Source organism: Rana temporaria, chromosome 9 (assembly GCF_905171775.1).
Source record: "Rana temporaria chromosome 9, aRanTem1.1, whole genome shotgun sequence".
Taxonomy (NCBI): domain Eukaryota; kingdom Metazoa; phylum Chordata; class Amphibia; order Anura; family Ranidae; genus Rana; species Rana temporaria.
The window spans coordinates 103,968,959-103,993,811 of record NC_053497.1 but is presented as its reverse complement, the minus strand read 5'-3'; the positions used below and the strand labels follow the sequence as shown (position 1 = coordinate 103,993,811).

The window sequence follows — 24,853 nt, the reverse complement described above, 5'->3', positions numbered from 1 at the left end:
ATATATTGGTACCGATCCCCCTTCATTTTGCTCATGTAGCAGATGACGGGGAGAGGGAGAGATGGAGAAGCCTACTTTCAGCTGCTGCAGGAGGAAAATACAGATCGGCTCTACTATATCCCAGCCCTGCTGCCCTTCCTGTCCAGATTCTGGGGGTCAGCAAGGAAGAATCGCGGTTTACCTGTTCACGATTAGCAGGTAGATCGACGGGTTGCCAACCTCAGGATTAGGGTGTGCCCAGGCACACCCCTTGTGCACGCCTATGGCGGTGAGCATATATGTATAAAACGGTATGTACGGCAACGATTTTAAAAAAAAACACCCGATTGTCATTCTAAAAACTCGCCTGAATGTAATGTTACATTTTTTTTTTTGGCTGAACCCCCGCTTTAAGACTGAGGAGAAGAATACATTCAGAACCTTCACCATCTCTTCATCTTTTGTAACCACTTTTCCTTCATCATCCTTTGAGGGGCCAATATGTTCTGACCTCCCTTTCTTATTTTATATATACTTGTATTGTGATAGCAAGGACCCTCTTCTGTCATAATACACAGATCAGCGGCCTTAGCCAATTGGTTGAAACTGCTAATGCAGACATTTTTTCCAACAAGCGAGTTGGTCAGAAGTTAATCGTTAGATCTCATTCTGTTGAGTGGCAGCGGCCACACCTGTTGAACTGGGCCGAATTTCGATCAATATATGGCCTGCATAATTGTTGTGCTGTGTAAGCCATTCTACCAATGACGTGTTTTCTCTCTCCTCACTTGCTTTGCCATTTTTCACCCCCCAACTCTGACACTAAAGCCTCATGCACACGATACAATTGTTGGCAGGGGATTATCTGTTGACAGACTGTTGTCCTAAAATCTTACAGTTACTACGCTTCTTTTGACAATTGTTATCCAACTTTCAGCCAACAAATGTTGGATGACAGGGTAGTAAATTTTCGATGGACAATGGTTTGTTGTCTGATTTTCGTATGGTCAGTACACAAATCTGTCACACAAAAGTCGAAAATACAAACACGCATGCTCGGAATCAATGCTCACCAAACACGAAATTAGCAGAAGGGGCCCAAAGGGTGGCGCTCAAGAGCTGAAATCCCGCGCAGTACGTCAGTACATTCTTGTTTGTGGCACGACAATTGTGCACCGTTGGTATGCAAGACAAGATCCTGGCACACACCCTTTTTACAAAAATCGGACGCTTGGTTGGCCAACAATCGTATTGTGTGTGTGTGTACAAGGCTTTAGAGCTGCTATTCTTCTCTTTAGCAAAACCGATCATCATTTTGCAGGTGACACTTATCAGAAACTTCACATTTTAGGCATTTTTTTATTTTCAGTTCCAGTGTGTGGTCCGGTGTTTCACATATGAGTTTTCCATCTAAAATACCTGCAGAACTTGTTCTCATTACAGAGGCATCTAAAATGCTCCATTCTTTGCTCAGACTCCCTGCGGTGTGACCATTAGAACCATTTTCATGTAAATAAGGGCTGCACTATCTCATGTCTCTTCCAGCAGAAAAAGAATCTTTAGCAGAGGGTACTGTGTATCTCAGGTAAAGCAATGTAATGTTTTGCAGGTAAGGCTGGGTTCACACTACGGTTTTCCCGTCCGTCAGCCGCATACGATTTCAGTATTGAAAACGTACGGGCCCGGACGGGAAAACGTAGAGATAGACAATGCATTGCAAATCGTATGCACTCGGATGCATCCGGGTGCGTACGATTTGCTGGCAAAACGTTTTTTAAACGTACGCAAAACCGTGTTCAACCACGGTTTTGCGGTCGTTTTTAAAACAGTATGGCAACCGCATACGTTTTCCTTTAACATTAATGTTAATGGAAAACGCACATATGTGCGGTGCCATACGTTCCCGTCCGTTTCAGCCGCATACGTTTTTTCATATAAATCGTATGCGGCTGACGGACGGGAAAACCGTAGTGTGAACCCAGCCTAATATTGAGATTAGTGATTTGTTTATTTTGATTATTAACTTTATATAATAAGAGTTTGTACAAGATGCAGATACTTCAGGGATCCAACCTGTCTCTTAATGGAAAGCTTGCCAACATACAATATCTCACAAAAGTGAGTACACCCCTCACATTTTTGTAAATATTTTATTATATCTTTTCATGTGACAACACTGAAGAAATTACACTTTGATACATTGTAAAATACAGTAAAGCCTCTCATTCTTCCTCATCCTCCTTGGTCTTCTTTTTCCAAGTTTTTTCTGCACTCCCCTCCTTTATTCTGTTTCTACATTTATTCAATCCTCCCACCACCACCACCACCTTGTTCTTCTCTATAGCTGGATATATAATGAGACAGGGAAGTCTCATTGGCTTCTGCATGTTGCATAATTAAAACGATCATCTACCAAACTCTTCACAACAATGGAATGTGCAGAGTGTGTTTGTCATTGCTATGGCAACTGCCGCACAGAACTGAAAAAATATTAGGTATTAATTACTAGATGCTAAATAGAGGCTCAAGTCACTTTTTATACTTAATTTTATGGAGATTTCTGGTTTAAGACAAGAGTCGATGAATTGAATCAACAAGGCACATCAATCAATATAAAATGAAGTCGGAAATTCATACATTTATTTGTGCGCCAATGTGATGATGAATTTTCAAAGCAGAGTCACACACAGCAACCAGAGAAGGCTTTATGGATGTGGGGAAAAGGCGTAAGTCCTATGTATACCCAGCCTGGATTGTGAATAGCAGGTGCACATTATTTCATCTCTTTATTTATTCTCTGCCTGCTTTTTATACATGCAGAAATCAGTTATGCTCTTTGATTAAATTAACTATTAAATTGTGACCATTGTCTGCAGCCTAAAGTCTTGAAATTGTTTCTGTAGTTTGGCTTTTGGAACCATGGGGAAGGAGAGACAGACAGACGCCTTTTCTGTTGTGTGAGGGGAAGTGTTCAGGAACCCTTTTGGGCCCCATGTACACAGGACGCTGCTAAACGTATGTTCAGAGGCAGTTGGACACATTCAATGTTATCCTATGTGACCATGTTCACAGTCTCGTTTTATTGCCATTTGTATGCAGTTGCGTTTAACAGCGTTTTTTTAAAAGCAAAAAAATGGGTTCAGACGCTAAATGCGGTACCCACGTTAAGACGCGTTTTTCATTTATAAGCGTTTTTAAAGGTACCCTATTTTTTTGACCTGAAAAGACAAAAATATGATGGAAAACGATGAAAAAACATAAAAAAATTGTTTAAAATGTTTTAATAATAGACCGTATATAGCCCTTAATGCAATTATAATGCACCACTAGCATTGCTGTTATCCAAATTTTCATTGGAATTTGACCCATATGTTCAGATTTGACAAAGATGACCCCACCATTGAGCTTGACCCCCGACTTGATCAAACATAGTTTCATGAAATTTAAGTTTTTGCTTTAAATTTCATTTTTCCCTGGTTATATTTATGTTAATAATAAACCAATCTAACTCAAGTTTTCTTGGTAGCATGGACAATGATTCACAGGACTGTCTCAACTGTTATCTTGGACACCCACCCTTCATTCAAGTTCTAATCTAATCAGTGTCTACACAGCGTCTACAGTAGAAGATCAAATGTGGCAATGGACATGCGTGTGAAATAAAAAAAAAATTGTCGGAGTAGGTACCCAGCTGTACGTACATGTTTGCGCAGCAAATGTCGGTAGGATATTTTTCAATCAATGGATGGGTCCAATAGCGACAAACTCTAACTCTGGACCTCGCACACAATTTTCTACATCGTTGTACCCATCAAGAGCAACGTCAGGAGCATTTCCACACATATGCTAATTATGGGAACCATTACAAAAGAAAATGAGAAATAGAGGCAAATACAAGTATACATCTGCTCTCTCTGCTGCTGCTACTCACTACTCACGCGTCTAGACGCAAACGCGGTAAAACGCAGCTACACACGGCATGCAAACGCGGCAAAACAGGCATTTCTGAGGGCCGGTTTCAAGCCTTAAAAAAAATTGTTCAGAGGAGTTTGCGGTATGTGGAGCCTAAGATGTGCCTGCTCATATTTTGGAGATGTTTGGTGGAAGTATGCCCACCATAATGGATGCCAGATTTGTTTGTTGATATTTTTTAGTGTTTGGGGCAGCCCCCTGCCTAAGGACATGCAGAGCTTTGTCGGGTATCTGAAGGATTGAAAATAAAGTGAATCAGCAATCCTGTTACACGGATCAATACAGCACCTAATGTACTTAGCACTAGATCTCTGTCCCACCTGCTCTGCATCCAGGAGGAAGCTCTCGTATCCAAGCTGTGTGTATGCTTATGCAGCAAATATGTGGGAATTCTTTGGCAGTATAGCTTACATTCATATTTTCCTGCAATTCTAGCTCTAGGGCAGGGGTGCCCAACCTTTTGAAGAGCGAGGGCCACTTAAGCAACTTGGTAACCAGTCGCGGGCCACATTGAGCGGAGCGGACGGATGACAGGTCACGGCTACTCTATAGGTCCTCCTAACCGCCCAGATGGAATGGGACGAATTGCCTTTTGTTTTTTGGAGGTAGGCAAGCGTAAACGGCAATCTGTCGCTATGTAGAGGTTAATTGAGGGTCCTATTTGGTTGGGCTGATCGTGTGAAAAGGGCCTAAGACTGCTTTCACCCTGATGTGCTGCGGTTTATCCACAACGTGGGTGCAGCATAATGCACCTGTGTCTATCCTGCGGGTTAGCTTAACTTTGCCATAGACTAGCTGTAGAGAAAGCATCGGCCTATGGGGCTCTTCTCCGCAGCCGCTTTCTTCCTCTACCACCACCATTCACAACACTGATGTTGCAGTATGGCGGGTTGGCAACCTGCGATCTGGGCTTGTCAACCCACCATTCCAGAGCAGGAGGTCGCGGGCCACATCAGAGGGCTCCACGGGCCACATGTGCCCCCCGGGCCACTGGTTGGCCACCCCTGCTCTAGGGTTACCCTCCCTGGTAAAATGGTGCACAGATTGAAATACATAGACACAGGTTCTTATGAGACATACTGTATAACTTTTTTTTTTTTTTTAGATTCAAATTAAAGTGGTAATAAACCCAAAACAAACAAAAGAATTACATTTAGATGTTGGACTATTTTTTTTTTTTTTTTTTTTTTAGGCTTTCTGTTGTTTTTACTTTGTGATCTGGCCAGTAACACACATGTATTGTGGTGCCTCCACTCTGGATAAGGTAGCAACAGAGACACCTTTGGACAGAAGCGTTGTCATTCATCTAAATCTGCTAGTACATTTAACACATTGAAGCCAAGCTTCAGCTACCACTCAACAGTTTACAGCAACAGTTTATTCCTTTAGGGATAAAAGTTTTTTTACATAAAGAAAGGATGATCATAAGCACCCCTGTCAGTGGTAAATGGTTTGTCTCATCCCTCGAACTGCTACAGCTGAAGGACAGCTTGTTTTGTTGAAAAACAACCTACTTACTGACCTGTTCACAGAGTGAAAATAAAGGAAAGGAAGCCTAAAAAATAAAACCTATGCAGCCATCACATCTAAGAATTGGTAAGCCGAAATATAATAAATGTTTACTTTGGGTTTAATACTGCTATAACTTTGAACTGGCAGAACGTTGAGTTCTCAAGGGTTTTACAGTAGAAAGGGGGAAAAAGGTGAAAGGTCATGAGGGTAAACCTAATTGATATGCCCAAGTACTGTGTTTCATGTATTTGTGTAAAATAAGGCATAGTATGCAGCAAAGATGAATATAATTTTTGATGTTTTATCAGCAGGAAGCGTTTACAGAAATGTGGATATTTTTCCCTCTCAGTTTGTATGCAATAAAGTTGCTTTCATCCTTTTAACTTCTTCAGGTAAATATTCACATACTTTTGCCTCAGGTTCTGGCATAGAAATCTTTGCTTGCCACGGAATAAAGTTTTGTTGAAGGATTTCCTGCCGACGGGATGGTCGCACTTTCATACAATCAGTGATAATTCACAGAACATGTTAATGGCGGCACAGTATTGTATGCCTGCCGGCCTTGATTCTGGTGTCCTAGCAGTGATTTCTATCACTCCTGAGGGGACTTTAAAAAAAAGACGCCAGTTACCATGGCAATTTTGTCTTTCAGAATGTAGGGCTGTGATTGGCTTTCACCCAGAACGACGTCAGGTTTGTGACGGCAAATTAGTTGGGTAACGCAGGTCTGAATTGTGTTTTATGTAGTTTTATAGCAGTATAAGGGCTTTTGTGCTTAGTGAGCTCAGTAGCTTTGTTTTGTGAGCTGAATACAATCTATTCGTTATAGAAACTCAAGTACAGTTATATAGTAAAGCACACAATATATAACTGTATGAAACATTTGCTTTGATATCCACAATCTGCAGAGTACCATGTAGACAAGAAAAACAGAGTAGCTGCTGGCGAACTACAAGTCCAAGCATACTTGGAAAATGGGAGCACCATCAAATCCTTAGCTTTCAAACACATTAAATGTTGGCAGCATTGGAAAAAGCACAGATAATTCAGCCTTCCCATTCAATGGAAAAGGGATTGAAAATGCCGCCTATACAATCGCTGCAAGATGTACTTAGAATTCAGCCTATCCATTCACTAATGACAGCACTAAGAATATATCCTATCTATTCAGTAGAGGCAGTGGTAAGAATAAAGCCTGTATATTCACTAAATGCAGCCTTGAAGAAGGAAGCCTATAGGGTGGATTTGCTAAAACAGGTCTACACAGAATCCGGCGCAGCTATGCAAAGTATCCAATTAGCTTCCAGATTTTATTGTCAAAGCTTAAAGGGACACTAAAGGAATTTTTTTTTTTAGCTAAATAGCTTCCTTTACCTTGCTGCAGTCCTGGTTTCATGTCCTCATTGTTCGTTTTTGCTTTGATGTTGCTGTAAATCCTCTCTGTTTTGGACACTTCCTGGTTGCCTGTTTCCTGATAACCACAGTACTGGGAGATTTCTCACGGTGGTCACTAATCAAGGAGCTGTGTGTAAAACGAAACTGGATTGGTGCTGAGGAGTTTTAGACAAAGTATCACTGCTCTCTATTGGCTGACTGCCCTCTAGTGGCTCTCTGTACATCAGAGAACCAGCAAACAACAGCAAAAACGAAACTACACTGCAGACACATTATATGATTGTTTTTTTTATCAATTTTTAATCATTTTTAAAAGGAATCAGTTAACTATTATGTCTCTATGCCCTGTAAACAGTCATTTCAGCTAAAAAATGTTTTTCCTTTAGTGACCCTTTAATTGAACAAGCTGAAATAGAAGCCGATTGGATACTATGCACAGCTGCACCAAACTCTGTTTGCACCAGTTTTAGTAAATCTACCCCTATATCTCTTCACCAGAGACTGCAGAAAGTAGACAATCCATTTATCTAAGACAGCACAGAGATTTCAGCCTTTTTATTTACTAGAGACAGCAGCCTATCCATTCATTAGAGACAGCACTGAGAATGCAGCCTATCCCTTTATTAGAAAGAGTACGGCAAATGCAGCTTATTAATATTAAAAGGTCACTAAAGGATTTTTTTTTTTAGCTGAATAGCTTCCTTAACCTTACTGCAGTACTGGTTTCATGTCCTCATTGTTCGTTTTTGCTTTGAAGTTGCTGTAATTCTGCTGTGATCTCCACACTTCCGGGTTGCCTGTTTCCTTATAACCATGGTACTGGGAGATTTTCACGGTGGTCTAAGCTGTCATTACTGTGTGTCTAAAACTCCTCAGAACCAATCAGATTCATTTTAAAAACAAAACACTGCCCTGGATTTGTTTTGTTTTTGTTCTGTGAGTCTTCCAGACTCACCTCTCACCTGGAACTTCATGTATGTACCTTTAAAACCGAAAGTGAAACTAGAGGCACATTATATGATAGATTAAATTCAATTTTAATCATTTTTAAAAGGAATCAGTTAACTTTTATGTCTCTATACCCAATAAACAGTCATTTCAGCAAAAAAATGTTTTTCCTTTAGTGACCCTTTAATATTCACTAGAGAGAGCATTGAGAATGCAGCCTATTCATTCATTAGAGACAGCAGTGAGAATGCAGCTTATCCATTCGTTAGAAGCAGTGGTAAGAATCAATGGCAGTGCGTCCATAGTGGGCGCAGGAGCGCCGCCCCCTCTCTCCTTCACCCACTTACTCAACAATACATAGATTCATGCTCATGCTCTGATAGGCTCCCCGATTACAGCCTGTGGGCTCTAATCGGCTTCCAAATGGTTAACCAGAGGGCGCAAAGGGTGTGCGTTCCCTGGTTAACACTGACACGCGTCTCAGCCAATCAGGTTCCCCGGGTCTGGTTACCGGTCACCTGATTGGCTGAAGCGACATAGAGGGCAGGAGAAGACTTCGAATGAACGCGGAGGAGGATGGCTGACCGGGTAAAGGTAAGTGCCGGGTGGGGGGGCAAACTGGCGGTATTTTGGGGCAATCTGGTGGCATTTTACAGGGGGCAATCTGGTGGCATTTTACAGGGGGCAAACTGACAGCATTTTATGGAGAAAACTGGCGGCATTTTACAGGGCAAACTGGCGGTAATTGATGGGCACAGTGACAACAATTGATGGCACAGTGGCGATAATTGATGGCACAGTGGCGACAATTAATGGCACAGTGGCTGCGTTTGATGGGCACAGTGAGGCTGCAATTGATGTTTTTTTTTTTTGTTTGTTTGAACCCCCCAAAAAAATTTGAGCACCAGCCACCACTGGTAAGAATATAGCCTATGTATTTACTAAATGTAGCACTCAAGAAGGAAGCATGTAGCTTTTCACCAGAGACCGCAGAGAGAACTTTTTTATTCACTAGCCATTGACTAGCGCTTGTGGCTCTTGGATTATTTTTGTGCAGCCCTCAAGGCCTCTGCTGGGACAAATCTGTGTGTCCCTGTTGCCCTGTTACAGCAATAATATCCAGAAATCTCATGTAATGTGTCTCCAGTCTATGACTGTCTCCTCAAGCATGTCTCTAACCACTCCTATAGCATGTTCACAGCCTCTGAATGTCTCCTGCAACATGTCCGCAGCCTCTGATCATCTTTTGTATCATGTCTGCAGTCTCTTGACCATCTCCTGTACCATGTCTGCTGTATCTGACCATCTCATGTATTATGTCTGCAGTCTGTGGCCGTCTCCTGTACCACGTCCGTAGTCTCTGACCATCTCTTTCATTATGTCTGCAGTCTGTGACCATCTCTTGTAACATGTCTGCTGTGTCTGACTAAAAATCTTCTGTATGATGTCCAAAGTCTCTGACAATCTCTTGTATCATGCCCATATCCTGTTGTGTGACTGAATATTCATGGAATTTTATGTGTGTTGAGGGCTGCATTTGGGTCCCTCAAATATATACAGCATTAAGAATGTAGGCTATCCATTTACTAGAAACAACACTGAGAATGCAACCTATCCATTCACTAGAGAGGGCAGTGATAATGCAAACTATCCATTCACTAGAGAGGGCAGTGAGAATGCAACCTATCCATTCACTAGAGATAGCACAGAGAATACAGGCTATTTATTCACTAGATACAACACTGAGAATGCAACATGTCCATTCACTAGACAGCACTGAGAATTAGTGCTGCAACTAACGATTATTTTTATAATCGATTAGTTGGCCGATTATTGTTTCGATTAATCGGATAATAGCCTTAAAAAAAAAAAATTAACATTTAAAAGAAAAATTGGGCCAATTTGTTGTTGGGCAGATTACAAAACACAAATTGCCGCAAAAACACATTACATGCTTTTCTGCAGCTTCTCCATTGAAGTATATTGGCTATCCATTCACTAGAGACAGCACTGAGAATACAGGCTATCCATTCACTAAAGACAGCACTGAGAATACAGGCATTCCATTCACCAGAGACAACACTGAGAATGTAACCTATCCATTCACTAGATACAGCACCGAGAATGTAACCTATCCATTCACTAGACACAGCACCGAGAATACAGGCTATCCATTCACTAGAGACAGCACCGAGAATACAGGCTATCCATTCACTAGATACAGCACCGAGAATACAGGCTATCCATTGACTAGAGACAGCACTGAGAATACAGGCTTATCCATTCACTAAAGACAGCACTGAGAATACAGGCATTCCATTCACCAGAGACAACACTGAGAATGTAACCTATCCATTCACTAGATACAGCACCGAGAATGTAACCTATCCATTCACTAGACACAGCACCGAGAATACAGGCTATCCATTCACTAGAGACAGCACCGAGAATACAGGCTATCCATTCACTAGATACAGCACCGAGAATACAGGCTATCCATTGACTAGAGACAGCACTGAGAATACAGGCTTATCCATTCACTAAAGACAGCACTGAGAATACAGGCATTCCATTCACCAGAGACAACACTGAGAATGTAACCTATCCATTCACTAGATACAGCACCGACAATGTAACCTATCCATTCACTAGACACAGCACCGAGAATACAGGCTATCCATTCACTAGATACAGCACCGAGAATACAGGCTATCCATTGACTAGAGACAGCACTGAGAATACAGGCTATACATTTACTAGAGACAGCACTGAGAATACAGGCTATTCATTCACTAGAGACAACACTGAGAATGTAACCTATCCATTCACTAGATACAGCACCGAGAATACAGGCTATCCATTCACTAGAGACAGCACTGAGAATGTAACCTATCCATTCACTAGATACAGCACTGAGAGTACAGGCTATCCATTGACTAGAGACAGCACTGAGAATACAGGCTATTCATTCACTAGAGACCGCACTGAGAATACAGGCTATTCATTCACTAGAGACAACACTGAGAATGTAACCTATCCATTCACTAGATACAGCACCGAGAATACAGGCTATCCTTTCACTAGAAACAGCACTGAGAATACAGGCTATTCATTCACTAGAAACAGCACTGAGAATACAGGCTATTCATTCACTAGAGACAACACTGAGAATGTAACCTATCCATTCACTAGATACAGCACCGAGAATGCAGGCTTATTCATTCACTAGAAACAGCACTGAGAATACAGGCTATTCATTCACTAGAGGCCGCACTGAGAATACAGGCTATTCATTCACTAGAGACAGCACTGAGAATACAGGCTATCCATTGACTAGAGACAGCACTGAGAATACAGGCTATTCATTCACTAGAGACCGCACTGAGAATACAGGCTATTCATTCACTAGAGACAACACTGAGAATGTAACCTATCCATTCACTAGATACAGCACCGAGAATACAGGCTATCCTTTCACTAGAAACAGCACTGAGAATACAGGCTATTCATTCACTAGAAACAGCACTGAGAATACAGGCTATTCATTCACTAGAAACAGCACTGAGAATACAGGCTATTCATTCACTAGAGGCCGCACTGAGAATACAGGCTATTCATTCACTAGAGACAGCACTGAGAATACAGGCTATCCATTCACTAGAGACAACACTGAGAATTGAACCTATCCATTCACTAGATACAGCACCGAGAATACAGGCTATCCATTCACTAGAGATGGCACTAAGAATGTAGCTTGTCCATTGACATCAGACAACACCGATAGGAATAGTAGGATTTGGAAATTTTGTTGCAGTGTTGTGCCTGTGGTGGATTGTGGGAAATGATGTGATATATTCTGTGCTGCTTATAATTAAAGCTTCTCATACAACTTACAAAGTGCGTTAAGGGAACAGGTGATTTACATAGCACAGTGTCTCAGGAAATTACTATATCAACGCATTCGCTTTGCCAGTCGCAGCCTTTTCATCTGCCCTTCACAGCTATAGAGACGTTCGTTCCAGGTGAGCATGTTCTGCTTCTTATTCGTTTCACATCTGCTGCTGTGGGGAAGAGATGTCACAAATCAGCACTTCACAATATCCAGATTTAGGAATGAAGAAAAGGAAGAATTTTGCTGACTAAATCTTTTACCTTCTGTTGCATGGTGCAAATCATCCCCCCATAAACATTTTGAGCTAGATTCAGGTAGCTCGGCGCATAGTTTTGTCGGCGTATCGTATCGAATATATGCTACGCCGACAGCGCACACAGATCCCAGAGCAGTATTCACAAAGCACTCGCCCCCGTACGTTGCCGCGGCATAGCGTAATATGGTCGGCGTAAGCCTGCCTAATTCAAAGTAGGCTGGTAGTGGGCGTGTTGTATTGAAATGAATCGTGACCCCATGTAAATGAAGCGCCGTACGAACGGTGCATGTGCGCGCATGCTTAGAATCACGCCGCATATACTCCCTAAGCTACGTCGGCTCAATGCTTTCGACGTGAACGTAGCCTACGCACAGCCCCATTCCCGTACGACTTACGTAAACGATGTAAAATTTGACGGCTGTTCCGACGTCCATACCTTTGCATGGGTTGCGCCACCTATAGCAGGGATAACTTTACGACGAACGTACGCCTTACGTAAACGGCGTAGATTACAGCGACAGGCGCAAGTACGTTCGTGAATAGGCGTATCTAGGTCATTTACATATTCGGCGCATAAATCAATGGAAGCGCCCCTTGCGGCAAGTGAAATATGCAAAGTAATAAGAATTAATGCGCAACCTTAAGTCGCATCTCTCAGCGACTTAAATAATTAGTGTATCTCAGGTGTGGATAGAAGATACATGGATAAACCAATGCAATGAAAATAAATATAAATATAAATATGAAAATAAATATAAATGAAGGGCTTAATCTCTTCTCTCCTCCTTTCCTCTCTCCCTCTACTCACAGGCACAGAGGCAGAAGCAGGAGCCATTGACTCCTGATGCTGTCAATCAAATTCTGTGAGGAGGGGACAGGGCATAAGCCTGCTAGTTTGCCTCCATAGCAAGTGGTTTTCTATGGTGGCAGACACTGAAGATGAGCTGAAAGCGCTGGCGGGGGACCCCAGAAGGGGAGGTTCGGGGCCCACTTCCTGCAATACCATTGCACAGAGAAGGTAAGTATAACATGTTTATTATTTTAATTAAAAAATATAAGACTTTGGAAATGCTTCTTCTTATTTAGCTTTTTTTGTCATCTGTTTACCATTTTTGAGATTTTTTCCCCACTTAAAGCCCAACTACAGGAGGATGGTAGACCTCAATTTACATGCTATATAACAGAGTGGCCCAGATTCAAGAAGCACTTGCGCCCGCGCAACCATAGGCGCAACCAATGCTAAAGTATAGCTGCGCTTCCCGCTCGCGACGTTCAAATTTTACGTCGTTTACGTAAGTGAACCGTGAATGGCGCTGGACGCCATTCACGTTCACTTAGAAGCAAATGACGTCCTTGCGACGTCATTTGCCGCAATGCATGTCGGGAAAGTTTCCCGACGGAGCATGCGCTGTTCGCTCGGCGCGGGAGCGCGCCTAATTTAAATGATTCCCGCCCCCGGCGGGATCATTTACATTAGGCAGCCTTACGCACGGCTGATTAACATATCGCCCGCGCAATTTACGGAGCAATTGCTCCGTGAATCGCGGGCAAAGCGCAATATTTGCGTGGGCGCAGAGAAAAATTTTTGCTCTTTGCCCACGCAAATATTGCGCGATTCTACCTGAATCTGGGCCACTGTGTATACTCACAAAGCCACTAAAGCATGTGTTTTGTGTAGAGTGAAATATACCTGGTCAACCCTTCCCTCTGCTGTTCCTCCCATCTTCTCTGTCTCCCCACTGCAGGTTAAGGTTTTATAGACCAGCTGGGTTCCTCTACTGAGCATGCTCAATTTCAGTTCATGCATTGTGTACTATTGCTATCTCTGTGATTGGTCTCAATGGAATATACATTTCACCATCTTCTAGTTGTCTTTTGAGTTCATTGTGGTACACATCTTTGGTTTAAATGACTAGACCCCCCCCCCCCCTTATCTGCTGGTCTAATAACAAGATTGTTTCTATTCTCCAGACGTTTAATTCCAATTTCAATGTCCTTAGCATCCCTTACTTTTTTCAATTCCATACTCTGTAAATCCTGTACCACCATCTTTTTAAAAACTTCAATGTGACCATTGTCACTCACTGGTGGGTTAACTACGGACTTATTTCGCAATGTTGTGTATTGAGAGGTTTCTTCTTTATTCAGGGTCTTCTTCTCTAATGGTTGGGACATCATATATTTTTTGATGTTTAATTTTCTTACATGTTCACATATATGTCAAACTTGGTCATATTTCTTACAGGAGCATATTTCAATCCTCTATCCAAAATTATTGTTTCTGCTCTGGTTAGTGATAATTCTGTTAAATTAAAAATTCCTTCTCTTTTTGCATCCCCTCTTCCTGGAGGATTTCTTCTTGATCGGTCATCTCTGTCCATCCGTTTCGGGGTCTGCTCTTGATTTTGCTCCTCTAAAAAATGACTTAGGGTTCTGTTAACGTCCCAATCATTTCTCAGGGATTCATATCTGTTTTGAGTTTGCAGGGGGGTTTTCCTTGGTGATAATAGTTTGATTGCTGTTCCTGTCAATAATATGTAGGTGGGGGGGTTCTGGTTCGATGTCCTTGGTAACGTTGGTTGCCATGCCCCTGGTAACCCGACTTTGGTTCCCATATTGCTGGTATCCATGGTCACGTATGGCCAACTTTATTCTACCCAAAACTAAAAAAGAGTGTAGAATGCAATGATTTCCAAATATACAGTAATAAACCCATATTTTATTCACAATAGAAAATAGAAAACATATCAAATGATTAACCTCTTGACCACCGCCCCATGTCCAAAAGACGTCCTGTTTTTAAAGATGGATATCTCGGTAACGGCAGCAGCTGCTGCCACAACCGAGGTATCCATCTTTTCAGTGGGCGATGGTGTACACGATAACGGCGGTCTCCGTGGCGGATTCGCCGCGAGATCGCCGTTATCGGTGGCGGGAGAGGGCCCCCCCCCCGCCGCTCTCCCGCGGCCTCCGCCGCTTACCGGAGCCGTCGGGACTGTTCGGCAGCTGACTGGGGTTGCGAGTGAAGGAAAAATTTCCTTCACCCGTCCCCATAGCTCTGCTGGGCGGAAGTGACGTCAAAACGTCAGTCCCGCCCAGCGTCTTAAAGCAACATTTTTTTTTTTTGTCATTTGAAAAAATGACAGTTTCAATTATTTTTTTTTTGCATTTAAAGCGGGGGTTCACCCTTAGAGGGCACTTTTCCCCCTTAGATTCCTGCTCGTTTTTACTAGGGGAATCGGCTATTTATTTTAAAATATGTGCAGTACTTACCTGTTTACGAGATGCATCCTCTCCGTCGCTTCCGGGTATGGGCTTCGGGAATGGGCGTTCCTTCTTGATTGACAGTCTTCCGAGAGGCTTCCGACGGTCGCATCCATCGCGTCACGATTTTCCGAAAGAAGCCGAACGTCGGTGCGCAGGCGCAGTATAGAGCCGCACCGACGTTCGGCTTCTTTCGGCTACGAGTGACGCGATGGATGCGACCGTCGGAAGGCTGTCAATCAAGAAGGCTCCCGAAGACCCATACCCGGAAGCGACGGAGGAAGATGCAGCTCGAAAACGGGTAAGTACTGCTCATATTTTAATACAAATAGCCGATTCCCCTAGACCGAACGAGCAGGAAGCTAAGGGGAGAAAATTTTTTTTTTTATAAATGGGTGAACTCCCGCTTTAAGTCTAAATATAAGATCTGAGGTCTTTTTGACCCCAGATCTCATATTTAAGAGGACCTGTCATGCTTTTTTCTATTACAAGGGATGTTTACATTCCTTGTAATAGGAATAAAAGTGATAATTTTTTTTTTTTTTTTTTCAGTGTAAAATATTATTAACTAAATAAAAATAAATAAGAAAACAACATTTTTTTTTTTAAAAGCGCCCCGTCCCGACGAGCTCGCGCACAGAAGCGAACGCATATGCGAGTAGCGCCCACATATGAAAACGGTGGTCAAACCACACAAGTGAGGTATCGCCGCGATCGTTCGAGCGAGAGCAATAATTCTAGCCCTAGACCTACTCTGTAACTCAAAAAAATGCAACCTGTAGAATTTTTTAAACGTCGCCTATCGAGATTTTTAAGGGTAAAAGTTTGACGTCATGCCACGAGCGGGCGCAATTTTTAAGCATGACATGTTGGGTATCATTTTACTCGGCGTAACATTATCTTTCACAATATGTAAAAAAATTGGGCCAAATTTATTGTTGTCTTATTTTTTAATTAAAAAAAGTGATTTTTTTCCAAAAAAAGTGCGCTTGTAAGACCACTGCGCAAATACGGTGTGACAAAAATTATTGCAATGACTGCCATTTTATTCTCTAGGGTGTTGGAAAAAAATATATATAATGTTTGGGGGTTTTAAGTAATTTTCTAGCAAAAAAAAACTGTTTTAGTCTCGTAAACACCGAATCTGAAAAACAAGCCCGGTGGTAAAGAGGTTAAATTGGGAAAATGTACCATTTTAAAGCGGATGTGCCACGAAAAAAAAAGAAATTAAAAGCCAGCAGCTACAAATACTGCAACTGCTGACTTTTAATATCAGGATACTTGCCTGTCCTGGAGTCCAGCGCCGTCCGCAGCAGAGGACGAGCGATCGCTCGTCACTCTGCTGCCCCCCTCACCATCCTCGGTGAGGGAACCAGGAAGTGAAGCGCTCCGGCTTCACTGCCCGGTTCCTAACGGCGCATGCTCGAGTCGCGCAAGCCTGCCGAATGGCTCCCGCTGTGTACTGGGAGCCGAGTGTTCCCAGAACACAACAGGGGGGGGGGGGGAGGTGACGTCATGCCCACAGTTCCGAGACTGTGTGGCCGGCAGTGGGTGCAAATACCTGTCTTTAGACCGGTATCTGCACCCCCCTCCCCTGAAAGGTGTCAAATGTGACACCGGAGGGGGGAGGGTTCCGATCAGCGGGAGTTCCATTTTAGGGTGGAGCTCCGCTTTAAGAAAAAAATTAAGGTAGTTTTGAAATTGATGGCAGCAACATGTCTCAGAAAATAGTGACAGGGCAACAAAAAGCTGGCAAAATAAGTGTAAGCCCAGGTTCACACTGGGCTGCGGGAATGAAGCCATGTGAGTTCAGCTGAACTCGCACGATTTTACTCCCGCTTTTTAGTCCCAATTTCGGCTGCAATTTCAGAGACATCTGTGCAGGTTTCTTCAAGATGTCAATGTAAATTGCAGCCCGAACTTCAAAAGGTAGTACAGAAACTACTTTTTGAAATCGATGCAGCGTCGCACCGCTTAGGAAGGTGCCATTGCCGGCAAATGCCACCGATTTGACATGTCAAATCGTACCAATGTGAACATGGGCTTACTAACAAGAAAAAGCTGGAAGAACATTTTGCAACTAATTGGGTTAATTGGTAGCAGGTCAGTAACATGATTGTGTGTAAATTGGGCATCCCAGAGAGTAAGTGGGGTTAATTTATTAAAGGCAAATAGACTGTACACTTTTGCAAGTGCAGTTGCTCCAGAACTTGGTAAATGAGCCAAAGGTTTGTTTTGCAAAAAATACTTGACTCGCATTCAAGGAAAAAAAAAATTAAAATCATTTTTGCTTGCACATGATTGGATGATGGAAGTTAGCAAAGCCCCCCCCCCCATTTACTAAACTCTGGAGCAACTGTCCTTGCAAAAGTGCACAGTTTTTTTGTCTTTAGTAAATCAACCCCAGAGTGGGCAAAGGTTCACCAGTCTGTGAAAAACAAAAATTGTCGAACAATTTCAATAATGTTCCTCCAATGTAAAATTGCAAAGACTTTAAATATGTCATCTACACTAAAGAAATACCATCAAAACATTTTGAGTATTTGGAGAAATTTCTGTGCACAAGGAGCAAGGCCTAAACGCAGTATTGGATACCTGTGATCTTGGGGTTCTCAGAAGGCACTGCATTGAAGGGGTTGTAAAAGTTCTTTCACCTTAATGCATCCTATTCGTTAAGGTGAAAAAACACCTGGCAATGACGGACCCAAACCCCCCCCCCCCTGTTTACTTACCTTAGCCCGTTCACCTGTGCGCGTCCCCCAGTGTCCTCTTCTCCGCTGATTGGATAGATTGATAGCAGCACAATCATTCGCCGGGGGGCGGGACCGAGTCATACACTCTGTGTCTATAGACGCAGCATGTATGACCGTGAGCGCGACCGCAAGCTAACCCCCTGGGGATAGAACTTCCCAGAAAGGGGTTAGCTATTGCGGGGAGCAGCCGAGACAGCCGCCGAGGGACCCCAGAACATAACGAACTGCACAGTGGAGGCAAGTATAACATGTTTGTAATTTAAAAAAACAAAAACAAACCCATACAACCCCTTTAACCACTTCTGGACCAGATTACGCTGATATACATCGGCACTTTGAAGAGGGATATCTTTGTTTTGGCAGCAGCTAGCTGCCATAACCCTGGTATCCCTTCTTCAGTGAGCAGTCCGGTTTAAGATAAAGTGGTCTCTGCGGTGGATTCGCTGCAAGACCACTTTTATCGGCGGCAAGAGAGGGCCCCCCGCGCTCTCCGGTGCCCTCCGCCGCTTACCGGAGCCATCGGCGGTGGCGGAGGCGATCGGATCCTTCTGCTGGCTGGGTATAGAGATGAGCAAAGGGAAGATGGCCCCCACCCATCTCCATACCATCGTACGGCGGGAAGCGGTGTCAAAACGTCACTTCCGCCCATAGCTCTTAAAGTCCCCTTTTTTTTTTTTTTTTTTTATGACAATTTTTTTATTTTATTGCATTTTAATGTAAATATGAGATCCGAGGTCTTTTTGACCCCAGATCATATATTTAAGAGGACCTGTCATGCTTTTTTTCTATTACAAGGGATATTTATACTCCTTGTAATAGGAATAAAAGTGACACAATTTTTTTTTTTTTAATGAACAGTGTAAAAATAAAAGGTAAAATAAATAATGAAAAAAAATGTAAATGCGCCCTGTCCCGCTGAGCTTGCGTGTAGAAGTGAACGCATACGTGAGCAGCGCCCACATATCAAAACAGTGTTCAAACCATGATCGGTAGAGCGAGAGCAATAATTCTACCCTAGACCTCCTCTGTAACTCTGACATTTTTTTAAACATCACCAATGGAGATTTTTAAGGGTAAAAGTTTGTCGCCATTCCACGAGCGGGCCCAATTTTGAAGCGTGACAATGTTGGGTATCAATTTACTTGGCGTAACATTACAATTGTCTATTTTTTTTATTCAAAAAGGTGTATTTTTCCAAAAATGTGCGCTTGTAAGACCGCTGCGCAAATATGGTGTGACAGAAAGTATTGCAACGACCACCATTTTATTCTCTAGGGTGTTAGATTTTTTTTTATAATGTTTGTGGGTTCTATGTACACACGATCGGACATTCCGACATCAAAACCTTGGATTTTTTTCCGATGGATTGTTCGCTCAAACTTGTTGAACGCTGTCAAGCACAACACTACGGCGAGCCGAAAAAAATTAAGTTCAATGATTCCTAGCATGCGTCGATTTGATTCTGAGCATACGTAGGATTTTTGTGCGTCAGAATTTCCGACAAGAACTTTTGTTGTTGGTAAAATTGAGAACCAGCTCTCAAACATTTGTTGTCGGAAATTCCTACAGCAAATGTCTGATGGAGCCTACACACGGTCGGATTTTCCGACAACAAGCTCACATCGAACATTTGTTGTCGAAAATTCCAACCGTGTGTACACGGCATTAATGTTGGAACAAGGCACACAAAGAACAATTGTTTTCCATGTGCCCTAGTGGTGACCTGTGTTTTCCTTGTGCAGAAAAGTGTGAATGTACCCTTCACATTATCACATTAGAGAAAGATTTAGTGTCAGTATTGTTATCAGTGTGTTTTTATGCAGAAAAAAACGTTTTTAGATTTAGTGCAAGTGTTAGAGTCTTGGGTAAAAATAAAGGTTTTTACTTAGTGTAAGTATCAGTGCGTTTAGAAAAAAATAATTAATAAGAGTGCGCACTATTTTATTTTTATTTTTTGGTGGTGGGTCATGGTAATGACTTAAAGCTAAAGTAAAAATGTATATTTTTTATATTATTTTGGCCCAATTTTCCTTGAAAAATAAAAAAAATAGGAGCTATCCATTCACATTAACCACCAACTTAAGGCCAAATTTGTGATGAAAAATCAAGGTATAAATACCTGGGGTGCCTCGAGATTCTTCATACTTTTAAAGGGTGCTGTAAAAATAAAAAAGGTGCAGAAACATTTCTCTGGAGTAAGCAGTGCAATTATATTGTATCCAATCATACAGGCCTTTGTATTACATAGTCGTTTTTAGATCTGAAGATAATAGTACAATCATATGGTACTGTATGTGCTCAGCTGATTCTGATTAATGATTGTGACATGTGACACCTGAATCTGGCTTTGAATTGGAATATATTCAGTGATATTTATTTATTTGTAACAGAAAATGCATACATATCTCCAGATATCGTGGCTCTTAATTGGTGTATAAGAAACCGTTTCATTTCATCTCGGAATAATGAGCTTTATGGCCGAGTTCATGTCTTGAGTCTCCGAGTTTAATTTACAGCTATGATGGTGTGAGGATTCCGCTGCGATTGCTGCGCTGCTTGTGTTTTATTATTCTGATTCATCACATTCAATACATTCTTACCTGACTTTCTTATTTTCTTTTTTTAAAGCAGAATCACCATCTGAGAAGTCAGGGAGGAGGCGGAGCATGCCGGGGAGCACAGCAGAAAAAAGCCCTACCATGGAGCCTGCTGCCACCACGCCATTCCGAGTGACGGTATGATGACTTCTTGTGAATCAGTCTTTGTTGTTTAGAACTCTGTGGCAAAATTATGTCACAATTTTATATAGTAATCTATCGTGTTTAGGAAGAGAAATCTTCTGCGCTGGCCAAGTGAGCTTAAAAGAGGAAATCTACAAACAAGGAGGAGGGAGAGTGATGTGTGAACATAATTGAAAATGCTCCTTAAATCTACAAGTGTACAAATCACTATAAATAGGAATAATAAATAATGATGAGTGCAATCTCAAACACACCTAATGCGCATAAGAAACGCTACTGCAACGAGCAGTAAGTGTACCTATTAACGTGTCTTCAATGGTAATAAAGTGCTGGTGCAAGGAACTAGATCAAACAACAGTTCCAAAAAACAAGTAATGCTGTGTAATGAAATTATGAAGTGAGCTTGCAAACAAACAAGCAACTGCAAAGAAACAAAAAAATCTTCAAAACTGTGAATAGTCCAAACTAATGAGTGCAATGGCTGAAATATCTTCAAATACTTCCATCCACAAAGAAATGCTTCAAATGTAGATCTTCCTGATAACTGAGCTCACAGAGTGCTTACCTCAAAGAATGAGTCAGACAGCTTTAAATGGCTGAGCAGCTGATATCCTCCTCACAACTCGCATTCGGCGCTCTATAAGTATTTATTCCAATCCAATCCAATGTGTCTTTTCCTGATACTGACAGGTAACTGTGACGGTCTTCAAGAAAATGGAGGCTCGCAGTGGGGACAGATATTTATCAGACAGGTTAAAACAAAGAGAAGAGAACTCCCATAGTGAAGTAAGCAATGCTATGTATTTTAATAGGATAAAAATGAATGCTTACAGTGTGTGTATAAAACCAAGCAGGGATAAATAAACATCCAAACGGACGGACGGACTCCACGTCACGTGTGTAGTTCCTAATGCGTGTCGTCACGTCACGTTGTTGTTTTTTGGAACTGTTGTTTGATCTAGTTCCTTGCACCAGCACTTTATCACCATTAAGGACACTTACTGCTCATTGCAGTAGCGTTTCTTATGCGCATTAGGTGTGTTTGAGATTGCGCTCATCATTATTTATTAATCTATCGTGTTTCCCTGAAAAAAAGACCTAACCCGAAAATAAGCCCTCCAGTGATTTTTGGGGAGTGCTGCAATATAAGCCCTACTCCGAAAAAAAAAATGGTTTAAACTGGTTGTAAAATCATGACAGGCAGGGAGGGAGATGGGGAGAGAAGACAGCACATGACAAGCCCTACCCTGAAAATAAGCTCTACTGGGTCTTTTGTTGCTAAAATTAATATAAGACCCGGGCTTTTATTTGGCGAAACACAATAACATATTGTTATTGGTTATAATTATAGGATGGTGAAAACTTTTCTGCCATCACAGTTAAAGCAGAACTAAAGCTTATTTTTCTTTTGCATTTCAATTTATTTATTTAAGTTTAACCACTTAAGACCCGGACCATTAAGCAGGTAAAGGACCTGGCCCCTTTTTGCGATTAGGCACTGCGTCGCTTTAACTGACAATTGCCCGGTTTTGCGATGTGGCTCCCAAACAAAATTGGCGTCCTTTTTTTCCCAGAAATATAGGTTTTTTTTTGGTGGTATTTGATCACCTCGTTTTTATTTTTTGCGCTATAAACAAATATAGAGCGACAATTTAAAAAAAAAATATCACCCAAAAATATATAATATTTTATTTTTTTTCTCAGTTTAAGCCGATACGTATTCTTCTACATATTTTTGGTAAAAAAAACTGCAATAAACGTTTATTGATTGGTTTGCGCAAAAGTTATAGCGTATACAAAATAGGGGATAGTTTTATGGCATTTTTATTAATATTTTTTTTACTAGTAATGGTGGCGATCAGCGATTTTTTTTCTTTCGTGACTGTGGTTTGTTTACACTCACCTCTCCCCGTTCTTCAGCTCCTGTGACCCGATCACGGGACACCGGCGGTAATCAGGTCCACGGGTCCCACGGGTGCGGTCACGGAGCTTCGGACCAGGTCACGAGCGCGCCGGTGGCGCGCGCACGACCTACGGCTGGGCACTTAAATGGCAACATACCTGTACGTGCTTGTGCCCAGCTGTGCTATTCTTCCGACGTATATCGGCGTTAGGCGGTCCTCAAGTGGTTAACAAAGATCTTTGCACATATTTCATTATGCTAAAACATATGATAATATCGCAAACATGCACGTTTATATCGTCAATCTGGTACCTAAACATTGTGTATGTAATTAGTAATTGTACATATGTATTGGCATAATGAAGAAATTGTAGTTTTATAATACCAATACATTTTGCCAGAATTTGACGTTTTAGAATTTCACCTTGTATTGCTCTAGACTAAAAAAAACTGATCATTCACATATTTAGTATTTATCATTGCATATTAGACCACTCTATAGCATCCTTTTAAAACCAGGGTGTCATCAGTTATGTCAGGGAAATCAGACCTCATTATTGAATCTATAGGTGTTTTTTTAAGGTTAGTGAAGGTCAAAGTGTTACCCAGTGAAAACCCTGATCCAAAATCTTCTTACTTTTGGATATGTCCACCATATGCATCATGGTCTAAAGCACTTAGAAGAAGCTGATGGAGCGAATTTTGCAATCCTAGTAGAGACTAAGTACCATCTTTATATCACATTATAGTTAGCTTTTACCAAGGATGCGTTTATAGGTGTTTTAAAGATAACAGCCCTGTTTTGCCAGTCTTGAATTTCATGCTATTTGTTATCATCTGCTTTTCATTGAGTCATATTGTAGTATTCAACTGTAATATGTTATGGATGCTCGAAACATGACCTTTAACTGCATCGAAGTTTTTGCATAAAAGTTCAGCTGGAGTATGGTCAAGGTCAGACTTTAAATTTGAGGGGATATGACGTAGAAAGTAGTGGATATGTATGTTAAAATTTTTTTTTAACATTTAGTTAGGAGGTAGTTGGTGCTTGGCCTTAGTGCAGTCCTCCTTCACTTACCTCATCCTTTGATTTTGCTTTTAAATGTCCTTATTTCTTCTGAGAAATGCAAGGCTTTCTCTCTGGTGTGGAGTGTCGTGTTCGCCCCCTCCCTTGTACTACAGAAGAGTCAGGACGCCCACTAACACACAGTTCCTTTTTCTATCTGCAACGTAGAGATTGTCCTGACTCTCCTGTAGTCCTAAATCTCTCCTGTAGGGGGCGAGCACGGCACTCCCCACCAGGGAGAAAGCCTTGCATTACTGTGTGGAGTTAAATACAGAAGAACAGGAAGTGAGGATTTCTCAGAAGAAATAAGGACATTTAAAAGCAAAATGGAAGGATGAGGTAAAGGTGAAGGAGGACTGCACCAAGGTAAAGGAAGCTATTTAGGAAAAACATTTTTTTTACCTTTACATCCCCTTTAAAGAAATTCAGTGTGCATATACTATCTTGAGGTAGAAGGCCCCCAATTCTTAGACCTCATGCACGCGTTTTTACAGCTGCTGTTCTTGGCATCAGGTCGTTTTTTTTCTACAGCCTGTAACTCCCCAGCATGTTGTCCTGTGTATCCATGCACACATAGGCTGTCACCAGTGGTTTTGGCAGGGGCAATTTCTGTCTGAAAAAAAAACAGAACTAGGGGTTTTGAGAAGAGTCTTTCAGCTGTAAAAAAGCTTAAAGGCTAAGCTCACCTTTGTTCATCTTTTTTTCCTTCTAAATTCCAGCTCCCCATCCATGTACCTTTTTTTACAAAAATATCAAAGCTTTCCATAAAATCTACAGACACGTACCTTACCGTCCTCCATCCATGTTTCCAAACATATATATATTGTTTCTGTCTTCCTTACAGACTAGAGGTCATGACACAGGAAGAGGTTGACCAGCTGATCTCATTAGCACACACCCTGCATCATCTACCCTCCCATTCCCAGCTGCAATTGTTTCTTAAATGAAATGCAATCAATCTGTTATCACCTTTCTCACTAAATACACAATAAACAAACAGATTGCATAGTGTATGGCCATCTTTATATAAGTACATAGGAGGGAGTTGACGGAAACACTCACCTGTCAAGCTCCAATCACATCTCTGCATAGCAGGAGATCGAATTTTTACATGTGTCTCTTTTTTTCTCTTAGCGAAGTGGTGAGGCTTTTTAGAGAATTTTCACTCATCA

At 41.7% G+C, this 24,853-nt stretch overlaps 1 protein-coding gene across 9 annotated transcripts in view; it reads left to right on the top strand.

Annotated features, from left to right (window-relative positions):
* The window catches only part of LOC120913800 (DAB2 interacting protein), a 628,977-nt gene that overhangs the window by 193,780 nt on the left and 410,344 nt on the right, over positions 1 to 24,853 (top strand). For 8 of the 9 annotated variants that reach the window (XM_040324026.1, XM_040324033.1, XM_040324025.1 and 5 more), the window contains exon 2: positions 20,600 to 20,706. In XM_040324026.1, coding sequence (XP_040179960.1) covers positions 20,600 to 20,706 — 107 coding nt within the window. The remainder of the gene's footprint in view (positions 1 to 20,599; positions 20,707 to 24,853) is intronic. The other variant, XM_040324023.1, reaches the window with a different exon arrangement.